The 18,754-nt window shown below is 39.1% G+C and overlaps 2 protein-coding genes across 4 annotated transcripts in view; one reads left to right on the top strand and one right to left on the bottom strand.

Moving 5' to 3' along the window:
* Positions 1 to 368: 368 nt before the first annotated feature.
* nptx2b (neuronal pentraxin IIb) lies at positions 369 to 6,681 on the bottom strand. Its single transcript, XM_040023202.1, has 5 exons — positions 5,741 to 6,681; positions 5,022 to 5,241; positions 4,464 to 4,708; positions 4,189 to 4,368; positions 369 to 1,857 (listed from the first exon to the last, which is right to left on the bottom strand). Exons 1-5 carry the CDS (start codon positions 6,179 to 6,181, stop codon positions 1,627 to 1,629), a joined length of 1,317 nt encoding a protein of 438 aa, XP_039879136.1. The 5' UTR covers positions 6,182 to 6,681; the 3' UTR covers positions 369 to 1,626.
* Positions 6,682 to 10,358: 3,677 nt separating this feature from the next.
* LOC120728366 (transformation/transcription domain-associated protein) overlaps positions 10,359 to 18,754 on the top strand; it is an 80,478-nt gene continuing 72,082 nt past the window's right edge. For 2 of the 3 annotated variants that reach the window (XM_040023201.1, XM_040023198.1), the window contains exons 1-12: positions 10,359 to 10,456; positions 11,027 to 11,198; positions 12,243 to 12,292; positions 12,899 to 13,009; positions 13,930 to 14,034; positions 14,283 to 14,366; positions 15,706 to 15,762; positions 15,946 to 16,071; positions 16,650 to 16,727; positions 17,022 to 17,110; positions 17,653 to 17,749; positions 18,387 to 18,525. In XM_040023201.1, coding sequence (XP_039879135.1) covers positions 11,099 to 11,198; positions 12,243 to 12,292; positions 12,899 to 13,009; positions 13,930 to 14,034; positions 14,283 to 14,366; positions 15,706 to 15,762; positions 15,946 to 16,071; positions 16,650 to 16,727; positions 17,022 to 17,110; positions 17,653 to 17,749; positions 18,387 to 18,525 — 1,036 coding nt within the window. In that variant the 5' untranslated portion in view covers positions 10,359 to 10,456; positions 11,027 to 11,098. The other variant, XM_040023199.1, reaches the window with a different exon arrangement.

Raw genomic sequence — 18,754 nt, 5'->3', positions numbered from 1 at the left:
TGTTTTGCTCAAGCTGGGCGGCTAAGCTAACATATAAAAAGATGGTATTCTATATGATTTCATAATTCTGGATTTTAGTGAAACTTAAACTTAAATAACTCAAATAATGAATGTGTGTCATGTAGTTTCAAGGCTGTGGCAGACTTGTCTAATAGAGAATGTCCATGATGTCACCCCTGACCTTTCTCATCTGTTAAGAGTTGCTAAATCCACCCGGGACATCTGTTGCTGTTTGACTGAAGCCATCAGAGTCTGAACAGCCGTAAGACAGTAAGTCTGTCTTACTCGTGTGACGCCTAACAAACAAGATGGTTTTAAAACTGGCATATAAGATTCATATGATTTTTTTTTAAACAGTCTCACAGAGAGCACTCGTGTTCACTTGTAAATTCATTTTGCAGGAATAATTATCTTTATTTTCCACATTTTCTGTACATGGTAAACATTTGGAAACACTTAGAAAACATTTAATGGCACTTCTATGAAAAGGCCACAGGACAGGGTGGAGAAAGCCTTACAAATGTGCTAAAAACAGACCACATTAAAAAAATACTTATTTTTTCTGGACAGAGACGTTACATAATGGAAAGTTACATTCAAATTTACATTCAAGCACATGTTATAAGGTTTTAATTTTTTTTCACTCTTTGTCATCACAACACAGAAGCTGTGTGTATGTTTTCAAAATGATTCACCATTTCCTGTGATGGAAAAAGCCAGGAAGAGAGAACAGTGATGAGCAGCAGCACTGGTGACAGATATGCATCCCACTTTTGTTTTTCACTACGTAAGCTATAAAATGAAATCAGCAGCATGTCTTACACAGATTTATTTCAATCGCTGATGTGCTTCATCCATCAGTGCCACATGAAATATGGTCTTTGGGTTTTTCTGTTTTTTTTTTTTTTAGTATTATCCCTTTAAAAGAGCCAAACATGTGAGGAGCAGATTGCTGTTGGCTCAGTGCTATTGCCTGGTTAAAGAGGTGGCATAACATTAGCCACCCTTTTAATCTTTCCTCCTACACAGCACGCAACACTCGCTCACATGTTAATGGCAACGTCGGTCTGAACCTTAATGTGTTTGTCATACTACAAGTGTGCTGCACTAGAGTGGATTTTCTTTACTTCAGAGCTTGGAGTGAGTGAGTGAGTGTGTGTGTGTGTGTGTGTGTGTGTGTGTGTGTGTGTGTGTGTGTGTGTGGGGGTCATTTTACGTCTTAGCACCAATACCTACGGGGATTATGTTGCTACAGCTGTTGAAGCCAAGTATCCTAATCGTGATGAAGAAACTGCTGTCACTAAGGAGCGCTCTAATTGCCACTGGAAACCGCAAGCAGAGGTGATTGTGATCAGCCTGGGCGAAACAATAAACACTTAGATGTGTGGCCCTGAAGGCTGGATCACACCAAACGGTCAAAATGTCACAGCTGTAATCTCAAGGGGTCTTTTTCAGAATTGGTTCAGTAATCTCAAAGCTGTAAATGTAAACCAGACTATGAAAAGCATCCAACTATAAAAAATAAAATGAACAAGCTGCCTCACAGTATGAACAGACTACTTAAAATAAAAAAAAGTTGAATGGATGGAAACATTAATAAATCAAATGACAGGCTGAGAGGTTTTTTTAAGCGTTGGGCAACCTCTCCTGGCATATCTCCAAGGGCCGCTTGAACGCTCCCCTCCCGAAAACTTCGACTTTGCTCGCCAGCCAGGAGACGACATTCCCAGGGACGTACGAAGTGCAGTTGGCCATAGACTGGATCTCGACGGGCTTCAGAACGCGATCCCAAATGTTCACCTGACTCAGCTCGCCCACGAAAGCCTGTCCGGCATCAAAGCGCCCGCCCACCACGTCCTGGAAGAGCCATAAACAGCAGGATGTGAATTTAAACCGCATCGACAACAACATCATCAAACGTAATTACCTGTTCCAGTGCGGAGGAAGAGCCAGTCAGTGGGAATGAACTGCTCATTAAACTTTTGTACTGTCTTTTAAAGTACTCTTGGACACGAGGTCAAGTCCTTTATCTGTTTTCTAAGAAATGTGTCATTTTGTAAAGACTTTATGTTTCATAATTTAGTAACACTAACAAATATAAGCAATCACGTGAGAGCATCATGGGTATTCATGTTGATTTGAACTTTAGATTCACGGTTAATATATTTGGTTTTTGTTTGGCTTTTATTGTTCTTCTAGCATTTGTAGTCTTGATTATGTGTTCACTGAATGGTTGAATTCCTGATTTGATTAATTTATTATTTTAACAGAGGTTGAGTTTTTTTTTCTTGTGATATTATTGACTCTTTTCTTCTCTTTTAATTTTCAGTTTTACAGTTGTTTGTTTTTTGGTTCATGCCTTCATTTTTATTCTTTTAGTTCCCGCTGTGTTCCTTTGTTCAGCCCTCTGTGTTTATATAGTCCTGTTTTTCCTATGTCACTTTGGCAAAGCATCTATCATGCTTCCCTGTGTGCCACCTGCTGTGATCTCCTGTGGCTCGCCTTCAGTTATTTAAGCCAGCCTCTGCCTCACATTCAGATTCTCGCTCAATCTCTCTCCCTTGACGGATAAACTGCTTGAGAAACAAAACTTAGGAAACGGATTTTAAAACTGTTGATTTCAAAATGAAAATATGAAAAATACTTAATATTTATTAGTCATATCTGGTAGAAAATTTGTGGTAGACAGATAAGAGTGCAAAGTCCTTAGACAAACAATTCTCCTGACCTTGGTCAAGCTGGTCCTTGTTACAGTTGAAGCACCTTTTCACACCATCTTCACACAATTTTGAGAAGCTTGACCTGAAGCAATCATCTGACACAGTCATCTGTCTGCACTGCAGTTGCAATCCTTGTTAGGTGTAGTCTATAAAGTCCAGTGGTTTTATGTGTTTGCAATCAAGAGTATGATAAAACTACCAAGCTAAATTTCATGAATCTATCGATCGATCCCCAGCTCTGTCTGTCCTGGTCGTTGTGTCCTTGGGCAAGACACTTCACCTACCGCCTACTGGTGATGGCCAGAGGGGCCGATGGCGCGATGTGGCAGCCTCGCTTCTGTCAGTCTGCCCCAGGGCAGCTGTGGCTACAACTGTAGCTGCCTCCACCAGTGTGTGAGAGTGAATGAATAGTGGAATTGTAAAGCGCGTTAAGGGTCTTGAAAAGCGCTATATAAATGCAATCCATTATTATTATTATTAAGATAGAGAACTGACATCGGCTTTGGTGATGTATGTACTCTTCTAGTCTTGAATCTGTATGATGTCAAAGACAGTGGATATACTAAATATGGTCATTTCAGACACACAACTCTGGCTGTGAGAATAGCAGTCCCAACCGATCTACTGTACAGAGTGCAAGGGGCAGCCATTCAGAAGAAAGCTGGCTTAAAAGGAGTCTGGTTATAAAGGGAGAGGAGTAAAAAGGCTCGTCTCAGGTAGAGGAGGAACTGAGGAGTTATTTTGTACTGTGAATCATGCAAAGCTACTCTAACAGAAACCAAGAATATAAATATGGAAGTGGAAATTAGGTTCCCTTCAATCACATAAATATTCTGCATGCTGCTATGTAAACTTTGATTAGCAGTGATTTGGATACCAAATGTTCCCTGCAGAACTGAACAGTAATATGATTTTTTTTTAAACGATAACAGCACTCAAAGACCACAAGCCTCAGCAAACGGCCATTCATGCCTTTTAAAGAGGGATCTGGATGCACACCAAATATTTAATGGCTTCTTCCCTCAACACGAAGTGTCACGAAAATAGACTGGGCAGGTTTTGTGTAAAGCCATTAAAAGGGACACAAACAAACGTCAATAAAAACATGCATTATTACCTGCTTGGCAGAGGTAATAATACATTGATTCATTTAGCGACCTCAGCAGCTGTGGGCAGTGATAGATTCACTGTTGTTTCTGTTAATTGTTTTGTTCTGATAATCAGCCTGGATCTCATTTGTGCCGCTTTAAATCTGGGTAATTTTCTTCTTTCCATCTGCAATTTGCAGAGACACCTCATAAATAGTGCGTCTTATTAGTCGAAGCGCTTGGTACAGCATTTTCAAGTTATTTTCTTCTTGCAGTAATGTGAGCGTGTTGAGTTGAGAGCACATAGCTGCAACACATTCTTTTTTTGACGATGAATCTAAAAATAGACATTCATCAAAGATTTTACTGTATCATTTCACCTGCTCCTGCCCCAGGATGATCACTCCTCCAGGTTTGATGGGGTGCCAGGCTGCCAGGTTGTCACCAGCTCCCAGCTTCTCCCCGTCTTGGTAAGCCTCCCACTGACCATCTCGCGTGGTCCAAGAGATGCAGATGTGGTGCCACCTGCCGTCGCGAACCTCCAGGGGAAGCTGAGCAACCTAGGATCAAAAAGACATTATAATTTTGAAACGTGTGTTTTGGTACAAATATGATTTTTACTAAATCACTATTTCAATCTGATTTAATTACTTGCCTTGTCATTAATGAGAAGCTCAATTGGGTTGTTGCCCCATTCAATCAGCACAATCTCATTTGCTTGCCCTGGTACACCGTAAGAAAAAGGCGTGCCTATGCCAGGGCTGGCGCTGGACTTGATCCACATGCAGAGAGTGAAAGCATACATCTCTGGCAAGCTCTTGGTGATACGGCCATACAGGTAGTTGGTACGCTGGGGCAGGGACAGCTTAAACTGCTCTGGGGATATGAAGTCTCCTCCGCCTGTAATAAGATCGGCAGAAAAGACCCGTGGTGTAAGGAGGGAGAGGTGACCCATGAGGCTAATCTTCTCACCCGTTATTTCACCTTTGGTGATTCATAAGATCATCTTGACTATTCTGAGTGCAGAGGGCAGCAGCCTTTCTCCACTCTTGTAATTTTCCTTTCGTGTGGGACTATTCTCTGTGTAGTCATCCAATCTGTTAAATGGGCTGTATGTCATTGAAACCTATTTATATCTCAAAATAACATTTCCTCTTGATTTGTTCTCTACAGCTATTGTAATGTAAATATGTGAGTTTGTGTTTGGCTGTACCTTTCTCCAACTCATTGATCCTCTCTACCAATGCGTTTAGAGTGCTCTCTGTTTTCAGCCTGTAGGCAGCTGTGGCATTGGACAGCATGCTCTTTTCCGCCTCCAAGGTGCTGACTTTTTTCAGGAGCTGTTTCTCCAGTTCTCCAAGACGTTGCTGCAGCAGATCACGGAGCTCACTGGGGAACGAGGCTCCAGATATGTTGGCCCTCATTTGCTGTTGCTAAGGAAGGATCAACATCACCAGTTATCATAAGCAGGATGTGCACTAAGCCCCCCTGAGAGCTGTGAGCTTCTGTGTGACTGATTGGCAGGTTTACAGATTGAGTTTAAATAAAAGTATTTCAGTCAGTTTTCCTCTCCTGTCAGGAGAATCCACTCATTTATTTTAATGTGGGAGGCACATACTGGGCTTGAAACTGAGTATTTTCATACTGTGTGGTAGTCATGGTAAGACTATAGGAACAAAAGACTCTTCAATTTATTGAAAGCGCAAGAAAAGTGAAGGCAGGTCACACGAGAAATTAACCAGTTAGCTGTATAATCTCTTCCCACATACTGTTTTGATTCTCCACGATAAACTCAGTAACAATTCTTAGAAGTCACGCTCTGCTTTTGTGCGAATCGACAGTTTGTTTTAATCCCCTTAAATCCGTAATCCGTAAGAAAACCAGGTTTTTAGGTTCGGGCTTTGGCACAATGCTTTGCGCAATGACTCTTACCTCAAGGTTTTCCAGTCGGTCCTTGAGCCCCTGCATGGTTTTTCCAAGATTGTCGATAGTTTCATTTGGATCCCCGGGAACGTCCCCCATCGTGTTTTGTTTGTCTTTGCCCCATGTTCCCCCTTTGTCGTACTTTCTATCGGTGGTTGCTGACGCGCACAGAGACAGCTTGGTGGTAAGCTCGTTGATGGTGCCAATCTGTTTGGAAATCGTTTCTTTCTGTTGTAAAATCGTCTCCCTTAGCTGCATGACCGTGTTTCTGAGCTCTTCTTCTTGACCCCCGGCATTTAACTCGGGTAGCAAAGTCACAGGGCAACTGGCATCGCCCGTGAGGGGTATTGCCCGGCAAATGTAGCGCTTTCCATCGTCCGCCTGCCTGTTTGTTAGCTGACCACATCCCAGAGCACAAAAACATAACATCCCGGACAAGAGTGAAAACATACCGGCGGCTTGTGTCGCTCAGAGAGGTCAAGAAAGAGGTGAAAACCTCACAGTTAAATTCTCAGCACTCCAACGCGAGCCCGATGTTGAGTTCAGTGCGTAAAAGTGTACTCCAAACGGGTCTGCGCAAAAAGCATCATGTATAACTATCTTTACAAAGTAGCGACATGATGTCCGACCGGCAAAATCAGGAGTGGAAAATGCGATCAGGGGAGTGTAAGCCCATTAATGTGGCTTGTGATAACGGAACTATTCCTGGCACGAACGGAGCTCACAGTGTGGTGCTGATCAGACAGCTCCTCTCGATAAAGAGGATTACCAAAAGAAGGTGTCTGTGAAAAGTCCTGGATGTGTTGTAGTAGGCTGACGTCACCGAGTATAGGTGAACTGTTTGCTTAAATGATGATTTGTTGAGCTGATTAAGACTCTAAGACTCGAAGTCGTTGTCGGAAATTGATAGGATTGAAAGGTGTGGTCGATTAGAAGGCGTGGTTATTTTCATACGGATGCCTTCCAACACGTTATCATGCTTTATTTTTTACCCGGTTCCCATCCCCAGACATATGTGTGAGCGTGCGCTGTATGTGGTAGAATTTGAGGTATATGGATAATAAACAATAGAATAACTTCAGAACACATTTATGGAAGTCCTGCAATAAAATCAATTTAAAAAAAAATTAAAAAGAAGAAGAATCGATTTGAGTTTGGATGCATAAATTTTTCAAACATTGCACCAACACACGTGGCCTCAAGGCAATTTAGAGACTGAATTGCAGCTGCGAAAAAACATAACAAATGATTCCCAATGCAGGTGAGTCTCTTCAATAAAGCCAACAGTGGAGAAACAGGATGTGGTGGTAAACAATTAGCAACAGTTGCCTGCCTAGTTGCAAAAGGTCAATAAAGCCTGTTGTGCTGACTGGAAGGCCTACCACTGTGCTTTGAAGATGGCATCCAACCATGATCCAAACCACAAAGTCAATCAAAGCTGTTTTACACTAGGGGATGATAAAATGGAAGCAGTGCTGAGCAAAAACTGTTCAATTCTGGGATTTAGAACAGCAGAAATGAAGCTCGTGGAGATTTTGATTTTCTCCAAAGATATGATCAAAGACTTAGATAATTGCATGCAGAGTTGGTAAAAGACTAAACATTTTACAATTATTTTCATGTTAAATAAAATGAAGGCATCGCAAGCTGTCACGTCTGACTCATCACGCTCTCTCATTAGGAAGCACATGAATCAGAGAACTCGTGGCTGTCTTCCAGCCAGATTTGTGAAAAATTCTCATTAAGAGCAACAATTATTGTCACTCTTGGAACTTTAGTTGGAACAATTTTTAATTGCCATGCAAGCTTTAGTATAGTTAGGGGTAACATTACAACATACAGTACATAAGTACGGTTAGATATAGTCAGGTTTCCAACCAAGAGGCAACTTAACGTTCAAAAAATCAACATGGAAGTGAAAACTGTGGAGAAAAAAATAAGTGTGGTACCCGGATTGTTCTATTTTTTTTGTCTAGAACATTTTTTAAATCACTGGGCTTGATCCTCTTCTTTCTTTTCAATAAAACATCTAACACCTCAGACATTTGAACTGTGTCACGGAGGTTTCAACCAGTCCAGACACAGCTTCTTTTTTATAAGGGTTCATAGGCCATAAAAGTTAGAACTCACTGGTTTAATATTATTAAAGCAATTAAAGTTTGATACTTGGCACCTTTCGTAGTTTTAGTTCATGTCAGTGCAAAGCTCAGCAGGACGATGGCCCCAAAACCTTCAGAGAATATTACTGCAAATCTGTTTGATGATTTAAGCAGTAATGGACAGCAGGGACTGACCATCAACGCTGTTAGTTTGCCCATGGGGTTCAGTTGCTTGTGCTCGTGCACACGTCTTGATTAAACACAAACGCTTTAACGCTGACTCTCACTATCTGCTTTGTGTTTACTATAGGATAAAGACATAACTCACCTACCGGCAATGGCCAACAAACTTGGGACGTCAGTGCTGTTACAAAATTATGATTTTCATTAACAAGCATATTCACCGTGGAGGAGATTCTGCTGTGAGTGTTTGCCTGTGTCACAGAGAACATGTCTCTTATTCATACAGACCTCAGGAGTGATTTAAAAAAAAAAGAGTGAATGTCCACGGGCGCTTCAGATGCATGAATAGATTTTTGGGTATTGTTGATGATTCAGAACCAGTCTCAAGGAAAGTGCACTTCTTTCTATGGAAGAAATAATGCAGGGGCGATGCGGCTTCATCATAAGGGCATCACCAGTCGCTGCAGAGCACTGAGAAAAACACATATCTAATGGACAGATGAGTGGTTTTGGAAACCAGTGTGTCATCCACTCTTCCCTCTCAGGATAAAGCCCCCATCAGGGAGAGAAAGAAAAAAAAAAACACTGATGAAACAAACAGGACAGCGCAATAAGCCAGAGACAAACATCTTTTAGCAGATCATTATTACTTAGGGAACATAGAGTGCAAAGGAGAATGAGAAAGTCATATTATATGTCAGATTAACTCTTACATCATATGTGGCATTCAGTGAGAGGGATATCTCATTCTGCAGTCTTTGTGCCAGTGGCTCCAGTCTATGGAAGGAGGAGGAGGAGGAGGGCTGTGAAGGAGGGAATTAAAACCCATTAGCAAAGCTTGTGGGTAGGACACATGCTTGATAGATTATGCAAGATAAATAATGATCATCTTTCAACCAGACTTCATTATTTCCAGAGCTATTAAAACAAGCATTATGAAAAAAAGAAAGAAATCTCAAGTCTTATCCCTACACTGTCATTTGTGAACCACAAAAGCGTGCATGACAGCAACTTAATGTGGTCAAAATGAAAGTCGGGGGCTGTTTTAAAAATGATCATGAAAAGGTTACATGCTCTGATCTCATAGAATAACTGTTTAGCTTGTGACTCGCTTCACAGAGTCAAGAGGATCAATGAACACTGTTAACATTCATTGCAAAATGTATAACTTTTTAAGGTGGCAAAGTATGGGGGCATCTTTAGTTTTTTAAATAGATTTTGCTGGGAAAATGGGAAATAGGTGAAGGGAATACAGGCAAAAACAGAGTTTGTATTATTCAAATGAGCTTGAATGTCTTCCATTGAGAGCATTTCTATTGAGGCTTCAGTGAACAGGTGAGAGTTCAACTGAAGGGCCAGATTGATTTCTCATGTCAGTGTCAGGTCATTGCTGGATTCCCCCCCAGCAATGACCTGGATGGCATCACATTCACTTTACTTTGAGCACTGGTAATTTCAGAACATGGATAGACTCCAGAAACAGCTTCAGTAGGCTGCCATCTTGTGGTTAAAACAGCTCACAATAACTAACAAAAGCAACACAAAGACATGGAACAAATTAGTCAATAAACTTAATTCAGATTAAATATCACTCCATCCCATGGCCAATTAAATACAATTCCGCATACACTAGTGATTAGTTATTAATATTATCTATTGATCTTTTGCTATGTAGAGCAATATACCCCTGGACAACGTTTACTGTCCTCCAGCACTGCTACTGATGCAAAATCTGTTCAACTCTGTGTAAACACATCCCTTAAAACATTATTTTACTAACATTTGAAAGGCATCTACATGTGTGTTGGCTTTCCAAAATGCAAACTCACGACCTGTTATTAATTACAGTAGTTATTTATTGTATTGTATTGTCCCATCAGTATTGTGGAATAGCATGGCAAGCAGGTATCCATATAACTAAAAAAAAAAGCTTCAAATTGCCTATTTGTAAAACGAAGTCATCAGTACAAACTTCTATTTTAAGTCCTCTATTAATGATTGCTTATATTTGAATATATATTGTTTGCACAAAGACCACTTATATTATATTTATTCAAGGTGAAACGTCTGCCCCACTGGGAAGCCTATTACCTCCAGGAACCATGTTACTTAGCCTACTACTTCCTCTACTGTAGAAGCCTAGGAGCCAGAAGACCATCGAAAATGATGGTCTTATAGCTACTGTTTTACACTGTATATTCTTCCGCGGGTACTAGGATAACAGCTTTTCATTTAAAAAATGTATTATTATAGAGCTTAATAACGAATTTGTCACTATTATGCACATATAAATGCTAAACAGATATCATAATACCATATTTCATTGTTAAAAAAGAAGCTATAATATGCATTACGCGGAGAGATATCACACATCGTTGGGCGCAAACGGGAGCGCGAGCACGGCGCATACAGGCGAGGGACAGTTTCCTGTCTGTGGCGTTTGGTAAGTGAAAGATTCGCTCTCTCTTACAAACTTTGGATAAATATAAGCAGTTTTGGGGAGTCTTAGATACTGGTGTTTTGGGGTAGGTTTTAGTTGAAGCAAATGTGCTTTATTTTTTCGTGGCTCTTGTTTATAGTCTCTTTAAAGGAGTTTAATGTTCTGGGATGCGCGAGCGCTTTCTTTCTTTAACGAAACTAGCTTAGCATTGCCGTTCGACAGCTGGTTCTCTAAAATAAATGTGTATAAATTTGTGTTTCATTGAGTAAATCATTAAGATTGCAATGCGTCTTAACAAAACATTGGTTCCGGTTTTATGCCGAAACCCCAAGTTTTTTCATTTAAATTTTCAAACGCTATTAGAGTGCACAGAAATTGTGCTAACTGATGCATAATGATGTCATCACTCTGCGCCCATTTATTGGCATGTTATTTATTATGGACGTTACCGGTTTGTTGGTGGGACGCAGTAGGTTTCCTGTTACAAACTAATTTTACCTGAATGCTCATCAGATACATCTTCTGTTTTTTTTGCATGCAAAGATAAGTAAAGTAATTTATCTCCTCTTGCAGGTAGTGTACATGAGCTCAAAGTGATCGCGTAGACCTGTGCAGACTGCATCCCAGTCTGTCCGTGCTGCCACCATGGCCTTTGTACCCGCGCCCAGTCCCACTGTGGTGGACCAGACCACACTTATGAAGAAGTACCTGCAGTTTGTGGCAGCTCTAACAGATGCGAACACACGTAAGTTCATAAACCTTGCTGTGTATTTTTTGGTGTCAGGTGTTTGAAAAATCTGGAAAAATCTACTTAGTTTTAGAAAATATCTATTTGATTTTGTGAGGATTACTGTTTCAAATGCAGATTTATTGTTTGAATAGCTGCATGTATTTTTAAGCCTCTAAACACATAAATGCCCTTATGGGTTTAAAAGGTTTTATCCAACAGTTAGAGATAAATTGTTGGGATTTAGAGGCATTATCCAATTTAAGTATGGATACTTGGCATACATATTTAACGGTTATTAGGAGGAAGATGTGTGTGCATTAGTTTTTTTTTTATTTATAAAAGTGTTGTGGACGTGTCAGTTGATTTTGGCCTTGTTCACTGATATTTGCCATTAATCAAAAAGAGAGTGACATTTACCAATGACAATAGTTAACGGTAATCAATTTTGCACAAGCTAAATGTTCATAGGTAATGTGATGAGGAGCTGAGCAACTTTAAAAGATTCAGTTATCTTATACGGTGCAGATTTCCTTGATTCCTTGTTTATAAAGAGCGAGATAGATGACATTAACAACAAAACCCTGAAATATCAGTAGCAGTGGCTGTTGGCGAAATTGTTACTTTAAACTTCAGGGTCCACCCAGAATTTTGCAATTAGTATATGAAATAATAAATGTACATATTTTTTGATGGGCAAGGGAATAGTTAATGTGAGAAAGGCACATTTCTTATGCACATTAGTTATTAGATGCAGCTCGTTACTCCTGTTTGGTGTGTCCAAAATTGCTCAGATGAGGTCCCTGTGCTTAGCATGAGCGATGTGATGAGAGCGATATGCTTTAGTCCAGTCAAAGGTACGTATGTGTGGGAGAGTGCTTGTGAGTGTGTGCGTGTGTGTCTGTGTGATTCTTGATGTACCTTTTGATTAGCCTGGACGCTGAAAGTAAAACTGATAAGATCTGAGAGCCCCTGCTGAGCACATGGAGATAACAGTGACACCTGGAACTGTATCATTAGCAAGTTTGATTAATGGTGACACTCTTGTCCTTCAACTTCCAGCTGATGAAACTAAACTGAAGATGATGCAGGAGGTCAGCGAGAACTTTGAGGTGAGTTTGATGAATGTTTCCAATCTGTGATGGAGTAGATTCATTTTCTTTGTCTCTAAAGATAGATTATGGTGGATTTTTGGTAGGTTTTATGGATCTTACTAAAATGTAATTGTGTGAGATTTTGAGTGGTAACTGGAATCCTAACCTTAAAAATGTTGGTATTATAAATGTTGAGAATATTTGCAAAGATGAAAATGCTTTAATACAGGAAACTTTTGGATTTATACTTGTAATCTATTTGTGGCACCATTAGTAATGAGAAGTTATATCTGAGTGGGTTTTGGATGCATGTAGGTAAACAAACCTTGAAAAAGGAAATTTCCAAATAACTGTCTATAACACAGTTTTGTTATTTAAAATTGACTTGCCTTCATATTTGTATTGTAAACAAAGACCCACAGATGGAATATAAAGTAAAGTATTGGTATAGGTAATATTGTCTATTAGCTTGGTAATGCAGGCTACACCAGAAGCCCTATTGGTCATTACCATGGGATGTTAGGTTATCAGATGAGAACTTCTAATGTATTAATGTAAGCCTGCAGAAACACGAAAACGCTTGTAACAAAGTTGTTTTTTTTTTTTTGTACTTGACTATTTCAGAATGTGACCTCTTCACCTCAGTACTCCACCTTCTTAGAACATATCATCCCTCGCTTCCTTACATTTCTTCAGGATGGAGAGGTGCAGTTTCTTCAAGAAAAACCAACACAGGTAACTTTAAAAAGATGTGTTATCTATCTAGATTGGTGTGAGTCTTTAACATACCTGTTGTAAAAGTGTCTGGTTTCTCTTTGTTATAATAGAACTAATATCACATCTTTTTGCTACATAAAGCACCACTTGATTAAATCAACAGGACACGGTTACTGAAATGTTAATCAATGGATAACTGAACTAGACCCATCAATTGGATAGCGGTCTCTGAGCTGTACTGTTAGCTAGCTGCATCTTTTGGTTGTTCTATGTAAACATTAGAAAAAGTCGCTCCTTCAGTGACCCTGAAGATGATGACTTGTGCCTACTTTTCAGTAATTGAGTCATGAGGTTTTGCTTAGAGCACCACAAGGAAAGTGTTTTTTAAATGCAGACATCTCTACAACTGATAACACCAAAGCTAATCAATTCACACCAAAACAATCTACATGGATGAACAGCAAAATGCACAAATTGAGTGACTGAGTTACTTTAACTTATTTCCGTTATATTCAGTAGTGTGCAGAAAAATCTACAGCTAATATCAACAAAGCTTATCACCTGACAGCACAACAGTGTAGAAGGATGAACAGAACTGCAGAACCAGAGAAAGCTGCATGAATTGATTGAGTTACCCAAACTTACTGTTTAGCATGGATTTCCCCCCCTTACAGAGCTGTTAAATGTTTGTGGTACATTAGTCAATGAAATTCATTATAACACATCTAATGAATTTAGTGACAGTTGGATTTAATCAAAGTTGTATTATTGTAGGATATTTACCTTACAATATAAAGCACCTTGAGGCAACTGTTGTGATTTGACGCTATATAAATAAAATTGAACTGAATTGAAATGATATGAGTGTAATGAAGTTTGAATTCTTAATTTAAACGTGATTACCTGTTATTTATTTCATTTTATTTTAATTTTTTAAGCAATTGCGAAAGCTAGTGCTGGAAATCATCCATCGCATTCCAACAAATGAGCACCTTCGTCCCCACACCAAGAACATCCTCTCTGTGATGTTCCGCTTCCTGGAGGTATGAACCCCTGTTTTCTTACAACATCGTGATTTTTATGGTTTTGTACCTGTCAGGTGCTTTAAAATTATATTGTCAATATTCTTACTGTAAATATTTTGCATCTTGATGTTTGATTTTTACCACTCACTGTGAATAGTAGGAATTAGTAATTTATCATATATGTAATTATGCATTGCACACATGAAGTCAGGTGGCTGCTTTTTATGTTTATATTTCCCCCTTTGTTTGTTTTTTTGTTTTTCTAGATTGAAAGTGAGGAAAATGTGCTGATATGCCTTCGCATCATTATTGAGCTACACAAACAGTTCCGGCCTCCAATCTCTCAGGAGGTGAGCATCTTTGTGTTCTGTGTTTAAAGTTTGTTGGGCATTGTAATGACATTTGAGAAAGTGATGATGCTGATATTATGTGTGTCTTCAGTCTGAATTCTTAGTTAACTAATAATCAGTTAAAAAAAACCTGATCATTGGTCATAATGATCGTGGCTCAAGAGTTGGCAGTTCGTCTTGTAATCGGAAGGTTGCCGGAACAGTCTCGGTCATTGTGTCCTTGGGCAAGACACTTCACCCGTTGCCTACTGGTGGTGGTCAGAGGTAGGGCTGCTCAATTAATCGAATTTTAATCTAAATTACGATCTGGGCTTTCAACGATCATTAAAAATGACTGAGCCGATTATTAGCACCTCCCTCGTACTTTACTCTCGCGCTGCTCCGTGTAACAAATCGAGCCACCTCTCTGCGTTTCGAACACGCGTCACATCAATTAAGAGGACCCGAGGGAAGCTCGGAAAGCTAAGCAGAAGTTATTTGGAGAGGAGAGTGACTGCCGTTGGTTAAAAAGAGGTAAAAAAAAAAACAACCTTCAGTGGTGTGGAAACATTATGGGTTCGCGGAGTCAGACGTGGATCAAGTAGACATAGTGTGTAAACTTTGCCTCGTAGCTGCACCACAGAGCAACACTGCAAAGTTCACTAAACATAGATGTTTACATTTTTCATTTATTTTTTATATTGCAAACATTTGCACTGTTATCAGTATTTGCACACTATTTTATATTATTTTTTGACAATCTTTAAAGCCATTATTCAATACATTGTTATTGTTAAATAAATATCGTCAAATAATCGAGATCTCAATTTCAGTGAAAATAATCGTGATTATCATTTTTGCCATAACTGAGCAGCCCTAGTCAGAGGGCCCGGTGGCGCCAGTGTCCGGCAGCCTCGCCTCTGTCAGTGCGCCCCAGGGCAGCTGTGGCTACAATAAAGCTTGCCATTACCTGTGTGTGAATGTGTGTGTGAATGTGTGAATGACTGAATGTAGTGTAAAATGCTTTGGGGTCCTTAGGGACTAAGTAAAGCAGGCCATTTATCATAAATGCTGTCCTTAATGAAGAAATATTATGATCTCTTGAAGGACACTTTTTTTTTTATAAATGGTCATTAGATGTGATGAGTCATAATTAACAAATACAGTAAATACTTTATCTCTTAAAACACACAGTGATCAATAAAAATATGACTAGCAAACTAAACATGTTTAGAAGAACAAGACTTGAATGAGAGACGGCAGGGGCAGAAGTACTTGTGTAACTTTTCATGAAAAATAGAACATTTAAGTAGTTTGTGTGTATTAGATCAACATGTTTACTGTATTCTTCTCTTCCCAGATTCACCACTTTTTGGACTTTGTGAAGCAGATTTACAAAGACCTTCCTAAAGTTGTTGTAAGTACAGGCTTTTCAGCAGGTGGTTTTGGGTATAGTGATAGTAAAAGTGTTGTTTCTGATGTGACTCTGTTTTTAGTGAAAGCACTTTTAAGTTGCCATTGTTTTCTCTCACTGCTCGCCTTCCTTGCCACCTGTATCTTTATCAAGTCGTAATTTCCTTCTATTTCTACTTTCTTCTAGGCGAGGTATTTTGAGAATCCACAGGTGATAGCAGAGAACACAGTTCCCTCACCAGAAATGGTGGGGATGATCACATCAGTGCTGGTTAAGACTGCACCTGAGAGGGAAGATAGTGAAACACGAACAGTGAGCTAACCGCCCCTTTCTAGCTGTTGTTTCGACTTAATACTGTCTACTTTTTACAGTACTGCCTGCAGCCAGTGGAGGGTAGTAGTGTACTGTTTTGATACAATAAGAGCAACTGCAACAATACCATGATATAAAATGTATTAAATAATACATTGTGCTCTTATTTTTAAAGCAGCGACCTGTTTTACATTTTAGACACACAAGGATTCAGCATTATTAGAGTAATGAATTCTCTGCTCCGGGTAAACTGAACATTTATAAGCCATACAGTTTTGTCAGTTTAATCTGATGCTGCATATAATTTTTGTCTCGCTGGGAAACTTTGTCCATTATTAAATGTAAATTTCATAAACTCTTTTCCTTAAAATGAGTTCTGGTCTTCATTGGACAAAAATTACAGTGGAAGCATAACTCCAAAAATCCAGAAAATGTGAACGCAAACAGTAGTTGTTATTGCTCCACTGAGCTATTTACCTCCTCTTTATGCAGCAGTATTGCATTTCCTGGAAACAGTCTTTATGTCCAGCTTTTGTGTCACTCAGGACTTACATTTGTCCTTTTCTTTTTGCCTCAAGCACACCATCATCCCGCGGGGTTCTTTGTCTCTCAAGGTGCTAGCAGAGCTGCCTATCATAGTGGTGCTGATGTATCAAGTGAGTGTAATACTCTTGAACTTTTGTAATATACACATCTGTTCACACAGGAAAATAAGGCGACGTTGTTCCAGAATGAGAAAAAAAGAATGAAGGTTGCTTCAAAATGGGACGTTTTCTTGCTTATAAAACATTTTATAATATATTGTGTTTAAAACTTGTAATCTAAATGCAAAGGAAACACTAAATAACAGCAATGTATTTTTGATATATACATTATAATGTATATATCAAAATGTTGGAGGTTTTTTTTTGTGTAGTAACTCAGGTTGTATGTTTGCTCTGTCTCCTCAGCTGTACAAACTAAACATTCACAATGTGGTGTCAGAATTTGTGCCTCTCATCATGAACACCATCATGCTTCAAGTGTCTCCCCAGGCCAGGTAAACGTATATCTGGCTAAAAGCATCTGTGTGAGCCGTGGGAGTGTATCTCAGATACGAGTTTGAGTAATAAATTTTATTTCCAATTTACAGCCTTTGAAATGGGTTTGAGGAACTGATTTCATTTTCCTCCTTTTTTTTTTTTCTTCTTTCTTTCTTTTTCTTTCTTTTTGCTAATGCCAAGTTAGCTGACAGTGTTGCTTGGCTCTTTGCTTGCTAAAACCTATTTGGGGAAGGTAAAAAATTGTTTTAGTAAGATACGAGACCTTTCTGGATGGGGAGAGGGTTTTGTTAAGCATTCTGAACAGAAGGGAAATGGAGCAGAATTAATTTAACACAAAATACCTCAGCAGTCTCTAGCAGGTACAGAGAAACAGTTTCTGCTTCATTCAGTAATAGCTGTGACGCAAGCAAATAAGTCACCCTTGTAGAATTGACTCCCACGATTTTAACCTCTGTAATTACTGCAGGCATACATCATCATTAACACTGTCATCAGTGTTTTGATGGGACTAAATGACTTTTTTGTTTCTTTTTTTTAGGCAACACAAGCTTTATAACAAGGAGCTGTATGCAGACTTCATTGCTGCCCAGATCAAGACACTGTCATTCCTGGCTTACATCATTCGAATCTACCAGGTACTTCTTATTGATGGTTAATGACACTGCAAAACAGTGTCATTTGATCCTGCTGAGTGAAGTAACACAAATGTAATTTCAGATGCATCTTTGTATGTGTCATGATGTTGTGAATCATTTGCACGTGTTTGAATTTTGTTTCTGCACATAGCTGTTGTGATTGGCAGGAAAAGGTGTACTATTTTCTGTTTAGTATTTGGAAGACAATGGAAAAACGAAACTAAAACTGAGTTACACTTGCTTTAGTTTCTTGAACCAAAATAATAATAACAATAAATAATAATAGCACAAATAGCTTCTCTGAATTTACCACCTGCTTTATTCACTGTGTGTAAACATTCTGAGACAACTTGTACTGATTTCAAAAACACTGACAGAAATTAGAACCCACTTACAGGAATTATATTAGCAAGCTTTTGTCTGTGTGTGTGTGTGTGTGTGTGTGTGTGTGTGTGTGTGTGTGTGTGTGTGTGTGTGACCGCATTGCAAAGAAAGAGCTTGAAAAAGATTTTCCTTGTATTATTACTGCCTTCTTTTTTTGTTTTGTTTTTTTTGGTGTGTGACTGCCCTCAGAATAATCAATTTTAAAATAATCCTAATCATTAATCATACTGTATGTGTTTGTCTACCATATTAGGACTTGGTAGCAAAGTACTCTCAACAGATGGTAAAGGGTATGCTGCAGTTGCTGACCAATTGCCCCTCTGAGACTGCTCATCTCCGCAAAGAACTGCTCATTGCAGCCAAGCACATCCTCACAACTGACCTGCGTAGCCGTACGTATATGGACACAAACACATTCCGTGTAATCCATCCTAACAAAGAATGATTTGAAGTCTCGAAAATATTTTTTACAGTCTTAAAGTCTTTTTTTCTTTTTTTTTTTTCAGTTTTTTGGCACTAGACATGTTTTGCCTTTTTCTAAAACGTTAACGCTAAGTGTAACTTAATGTGTTTGTTCTAGTCAAAAACACCAGCAGCCTGGATCCTTTCCAAGGCATACTT

The sequence above is a fragment of the Simochromis diagramma genome, unplaced genomic scaffold (genome assembly GCF_900408965.1).
Source record: "Simochromis diagramma unplaced genomic scaffold, fSimDia1.1 OVJJ01000208.1, whole genome shotgun sequence".
Lineage (NCBI taxonomy): Eukaryota > Metazoa > Chordata > Actinopteri > Cichliformes > Cichlidae > Simochromis > Simochromis diagramma.
The sequence above is the reverse complement of the archived record's forward strand: the minus strand, read 5'-3'. Positions and strand labels throughout refer to the sequence as shown.